This window comes from Phragmites australis, chromosome 22 (genome assembly GCF_958298935.1).
Source record: "Phragmites australis chromosome 22, lpPhrAust1.1, whole genome shotgun sequence".
Classification (NCBI taxonomy): domain Eukaryota; kingdom Viridiplantae; phylum Streptophyta; class Magnoliopsida; order Poales; family Poaceae; genus Phragmites; species Phragmites australis.
In genome coordinates, this window is record NC_084942.1 from 20,397,450 (window position 1) to 20,403,552 (window position 6,103).

Below are 6,103 nucleotides of genomic sequence, written 5' to 3' on the forward strand. Positions count from 1 at the left end.
ATCAATCTTTAATCATAGTCTATCTGTACAGCTGTTCAAGCATATATGCAACAACCCTAATTAGGGTTGGCCGACGGCTGGGGGAGGCCAGGTCAGCTGGGCCTAGCGGCTAGAGCCTGGCTGGGCCAGGATGTATATTCCAACAGCAAGAACGTGGAGGTGCCTCATACGGGATATCCTGGTGGTTCTGCTTCTACTGTTGCCTCGGATATGTCAGCCGTTGTATCCTGGAAAATCATAGCAGCAAAACTCCGCACAAACAACCCATTGTAGAAACTAAGGTGACAAAGAAGCTGTGATGCACAACAAAGATCATCTCTCTTCTGATCCTTTCACCTCAAACCATATCATAAACCGATACCCCAACTATTCACAGTACACCATTCCGCTGCAGGTCATGCATATGCTAGACCAAAAATGGCATGTTTGGTTCTAGGGAGACACCGAAAGCAGAGGTGGCACTGAAATGCACACACCACTGTAACCACAACTTGAGGCATGAACTTGCACCCCAAGCGATTATTGTGGATTATCTAACATGGCTCACAACATAAGCAGGGCAAGCTTGGATGATCTGAATTCACAATCCGTGAGAATGTTAACACTGCACAATTGATGAAATGGACACGAGTTCAGTCCTTGTAGACGAGAGGCTTGTTGACCCATCGGATTCGGCAGCCGCACGACTGCAGCATCTGGAGCAGCTCAGGGGACAGCACGGTCTTCAGCCCGCTGAGCATCTTCAGCTTCTTCAGCCTCCCACAGGTCACTCGCAGCGCCATCTCGAACCCTTCTATAGAGACCCACGAGAGGTGCACCATCTTAATATCCTGGAGGGACCTCAGGGAGCTCAGCAGGTGGCACAGGCCCAAGCCGGTCACTTGGCAGTAGGATATAGTAAGCTGCAAAACAAGGACAAGCTTATGAGGTTCCTGCTTCTTCAGAACTTGCAAGAGAAGCTGCTAAATTCTGGAAAACATTTACCTGTCTAAGGTTCAGAGCATAACGAGCAAGGGCCCACAGGCCAGCATCATCAACCGAATAGCAATGTTTCAAGTCTAGTTCTATCAGGCTCTTGCATCCGATTGCAATTGAGGAGATCCCAATACCTGTAATGCGGGCCAAGCACCTCAGTTCAAGGTTTGTGAGCTCCTCTAGAGAGCCTAAGTGGATCAAACCACCATCAGTAATCTTGTTGCAGTAGCACAAGTTTAGCAACTTAATCTTCTTGCAGCCATTGACTAAAGCTGCCAACCCATCATCCGTAACAGAGTTGCAACTATAACAAATATTGCAGACAATTATTTTCATACATGACGACTAAATCCTCATGACAAAACAAAACAAACAGGAAGATTTGAATTACCGGTAGAGGTCAAGCTCCACAAGCTTTCCACAGTTTGAACTAATAAAAGCAAGGCCTTTGTCGGAAATACTTGAGCATAGGCCTAATTTCAATATTAGCAGTTCAGAGCATTTAGCCAAAGGCTGCAATGCTGCAAAACAAGAGATTTACATGATGAAGCTCAACTAAAAGAAAATTTGGGATGAAAAACGGGCAAATATAGAAATAATAAGAGATAGCATAAACCTGCATCATTCACACCGCAGTCTGTGAGGTCGATCTCCTTAAGATTGGGGCAACAGGTTGCGATCCAGTCTAGTCCCTTCTCATTTATCAAAGAGCAGGATTCCAACCGGAGGCATTCAACCATCTTACAGTTGTCAGCTATTAAATCAAGGGCATTGTTGGTGATGAGATTGCAGCATGTGAGATCAATGGTCCTTAGGTGGCTACATCGAGCTACCAGAGATGAAATTCCTTCATCTGTAACGCCACTGCATTTACTAAGTCCAATCTCAACCAAGTTGTCGCAACCTTCACCAATGGCTTCAAGGAGAGAGACCGAGACTTCAAGACCATCAAGTTTCAACACAGTCAAGGTCTCCTTCAGTGTTGCCAACTTGGACAGAAAACATTGTCCTATCTCCTATAAATTCCAAAGACAACATCAACAAACCACAGGCAGTAAAATATTTGCCCCTTTTGATTATTTATTCACTCTTTTTTTGAAAGGAAAACAGCGAGGGAAACCCCCACTGTGTTATTTATTCACCCTTCATGAGGATTGAGTCCCACTGAATATGTTAGTTAAATAACCATTTTGTTTTTAGCATAAAACAAGGGCATGACCATTTCTATAAAAAAATGCTAATGTGTGCAACGAGCAAGTAATGTTGGGATGACCAACTTACATGCAAACAATCTGCAGCATGTAACTTCTGAAGAAAATTGTGACCATGTATGAGTGAAGCTAATCCCTGGGAAGTCACATGATCACATCTTGATACATCAACAGTCTGAAATAAAAGAAGATAGTTAGAATGGATCGATGCTTTAAAAAGATCAAAAGTTAACACTTCAAAAACATTCAGTTGCCAGTGATGTTGCACAATGCACTCTATAAGTATCCAAATTTCAAGTTCCAGCCGAGTGTACGCAAAGTCCAATTGCCAGGAGGCTACAAGCTAGAAATATTCAAATTTCACATGATCAAATCGACACAATAGTATACATCAAAAGCCTATAAAATTACTATCCCAAAGTGTGCTAACCTGCAGTGAGTTGCTCCCCTTGCTTAGCAATTCCAGGCCTTCATCATCTATACATGAGCAAGCAACCATTGCCAACTCCTCTAGCTTCCCAAGGTAGGATATTGATTTAAGGGATCCATTGCCCACCTGCAACACAAAAGTAAAACAAAACAAACAATGAAAACCAACAGTACAACACAATGTCATTATCGCCAACGTGAAAATTAAATAATGTAACACCTCAGGCACCAAAATTCGTTCACCACCCAGCCCACACATAGCATAGTAGTACACATAGCACCTCGCTTACACTCCCATCCTCACTTTGAGTAAAAGGGTTAACACTTTGAGTAAAAGGGTTAAGGTGGAGGCGAGATGTATGGATCATGAGTCTTTGTATGCTAGTACAACCCAACTTTAAACGCCCAGTCTGGGACTATCCTAGTGCCACAACACACCACTTGGGCGACATGCGCCAACTCCAAACAGGCCACGTATTACATATAACTACTGTACACATTAAACTGTCACTACTTCCTACAAACTGAGAGGAAAAAAAACACAAAGATCCAACAATTTCCTACTCTAGCTGCATTCGTTCAAAACAGTCTAACTATTTTATCCATACTGTTTTACATAGCATTTTTTCACTCAAATGCATTAGTTTCTAACTAGAAGAACCGTCCAATAATCCCAACCTCAGAAGATTTTCGACATTTTCCACGCTAAAATTAACATTCACCATGTTTCCACCCCACCTCTCTATTTGTCACCATGTTGCATCGGAAATTTGTTTGTGTGGTTCTTGTTGGGGTTCATCTCCTTTTCTATAAGGCCAACTCCAACGGAATCCTCAAATTTGCAGATTCCAGTGCTACAGTACTTTGCGGTCTACTGTAACATCTCCAACAAATCCCCTATACAGTGATAGGGAATGCTGTCGGGTCCAGTCACAGAGGCTGACAGTGGGTCCGGAGGCAGGAAAACACTGTCAGGTTACTGTAACAGTACTGTAGACAGAGGCTGACAGTGTATCCGAAGGGAAGAAAAGAGTAGTAGAAGGTAAAAATAAGATAGCTGTTGGAGATGAAAAAATAAGGAATACTATAATAGTGATATAGAATACTGTAATAATATTTTTTAGGATGAAAATTTGAGGTTACTGTTGAAGATGGCCTAAACAGCATTTCGTTCTTAGTCCCATTTAGCCAAGAGTAGCCATCTTTCTACTACCCAAGAACAGTTCAATAGCTCATAGGAGTAACCTGCAGGTAGGAGATGTCAAGGCTGCGGAGCTCGCGGCACTTCTTGGCGAGCAGATCGACGCCAATGTCGGAGATCTCACGGCACCACTTGACGCTCAGCTTCTCCAGCCTGGGGCACCCAACAGCTACCTTGGCGAGCCCCATGTCCGTGACGCCGAGGCACTTGTCCAACCTCAACTCCCTCAGCCCAGCCGCTGCCGCCAGCGCCGCTGCCTCGCGGTCCCCAGCGCCCACGCAGTGCGAAAGGTCGACCGCCTCCAGCCTGGGGCATGCGGCCACGAGCGCCTCCAGCCCGCGCCACCCCACGCCGCTGGCGCGCGCCAGGCACACGCGCCGGATGCCGAGGTCCGCGCCGGCCACGGCCGCCGCAAGGGAGGCGTCGTCGAGTGAGGCGCAGGCGGAGAGGTCGAGCTGCTCTAGCGCCGGGAACGCGCGGAGCAGGCGAGGGAGCGGCTCCCTGCGGAGCGCCCGCAGCGCGCGGCGGTGCGCGGCCTCAGCGCGCTCTAAGGCGTGGCTGACGAGGCGGCACGCCTTGTGGTCCCGCGGCTCCCGCAGGCGATCGAGCACCTGGCCCAGCATGTCCAGCGACAGCACACCAATTCCGATACCTCCGGCGCCGCCACAGCCAAGCCTCTGCCCCTCCCGGCTCATCCCGTCGGTCGAACAAGCGGCGATCCGTTCAGCTCAGCGCCAAGAAAGCCCCAGAAAACCGTGGCAAAGAACTCAATCTAGGTGGGGATGAAGAGGAAGGAGAAGACGGCGACGAGGGGGTGGTCCTCAGGGAGAGGGAGGCGCGGTGCGGCGGGCCGGCGCGGTCGGGCGAGGCCGCAGCGCCGCAGCATGTTAGGAGCAGGATCCCGCGAGGTCGGAGGCGGCGGCGGTTGCGCAGCACGATCCCGACCGATCCGGCCCGGCGGCGGAGGTGGTGGATAAGCCGTGGTGGGAGAGGGGGAGGCGGGCGGGTTGGGACTGGGGGGAGGTGGGTACGGGCGGTGTGTAGCTCGACAGGTGATGAGAGAGAAGAGAGACCTGGAGCTGTGGAGCAGAGAGAGGGAGAGAGAGAGAGATGTGGATAGGTGATGCCGGTCGGAATACCGCCTGCCTCAGGTGAGGGACGAAGATAGCACCTCATCAGGGACGCGCATCTCTAACATTGCTTCAAAGGCACCGAAATGCACAGTAAATGAGTCTGAGTAAACAGTATCCTAATATTATTCTACTGTAGCAATTTACTGTAGCTAAATACGGTAGCAACTCTGCTGTTCAGGGTTACTTACCTCCATTCCAGATCTAACAGTTAAAAAAACCAATGTCACGGTACTGTTCATTCTCTGACTTTGCAGAAACAAAATCAGAGGATACGATTCCCCTCATCAGATCGGGAGTGCGATGGAGAAGATGACCAAAATACCCCGGATCATATAGTTGTGCATTATGGATAATGTAATTCTCTCTTTGTTAAATAGAATTTCATAAATTATTTTTTCCAAAAGGCAATGCAGAACCACAAAATAAAAGAGTAGTTTATAAAATTTGAACAACACATAAAAGAGCAGTAATGTGTCTGCACAGGGAAAATTGCAATGATTGAGTAGAAATTTGACAATGCATAGAAAAACCTTGTGCTATTTTTGTTAATTTTGACATTTTACTAGCTATAGTAATTGACCGGCTGGTATTGATCGTGTGGCCCGAGCATGCTCGTAGTCACATGTTCATAAGAAGCTTTTCGTCGAGAATAGGAATAGCTTAGATAGTTAGTGGAGATGGTTATAGTTTCTATTCATTAATGCTCAAATGTTAGATTTCCTCTTATGTGTTTTATTAAGGTAAAAAAAAATTAATGATAAATGATGTATTTTTCAAGTTCTATATCTCTAAGTCTTCGTGTGAGTATATTTGTATGGTGATACGAGTGTGTGCGCGCGTGTTTACTTGTTGTAATTGTGTTGTGATGATCAATGAATGAACCACATTCCGGTTCCAAATGGAATTCATTTTAGTTTTTTCAGATTTTTCTTAAGATATACTATTGTTCTACACATTAACAAACTTTTTCCTTTTCTTTCTTCATGTTATATGATTGCTTAATGAATTCACATATTAATTTTATTAGGTGGGGAGTTGAGAAGTAAGTAACATGTAAGGACGAAGCTCAAGCTGAAATGATACCGATGCTACTTCATTACACATCTAATAGAGGAGCAATATGCAAGGGCGAAGCTCAAGCCGAAATGCCCTTG

The 6,103-nt window shown here is 46.2% G+C and overlaps 1 protein-coding gene across 2 annotated transcripts; it reads right to left on the bottom strand.

Moving 5' to 3' along the window:
* Positions 1 to 296: 296 nt before the first annotated feature.
* On the bottom strand, positions 297 to 4,960 carry LOC133904788 (F-box/LRR-repeat protein 3-like). Of its 2 annotated transcripts, none has more exons than XM_062346339.1 (7): positions 3,861 to 4,960; positions 2,617 to 2,742; positions 2,257 to 2,529; positions 1,592 to 1,991; positions 1,367 to 1,496; positions 985 to 1,279; positions 297 to 902 (listed from the first exon to the last, which is right to left on the bottom strand). In XM_062346339.1, the coding sequence occupies exons 1-7, from the start codon at positions 4,509 to 4,511 to the stop codon at positions 633 to 635; spliced, it is 2,145 nt and encodes a 714-aa protein (XP_062202323.1). In that variant the 5' UTR covers positions 4,512 to 4,960; the 3' UTR covers positions 297 to 632. The 2 variants fall into 2 exon arrangements, with proteins under 2 accessions (XP_062202323.1, XP_062202324.1); XM_062346340.1 differs by having other exon boundaries at positions 2,257 to 2,361; positions 3,861 to 4,958.
* Positions 4,961 to 6,103: the final 1,143 nt, after the last annotated feature.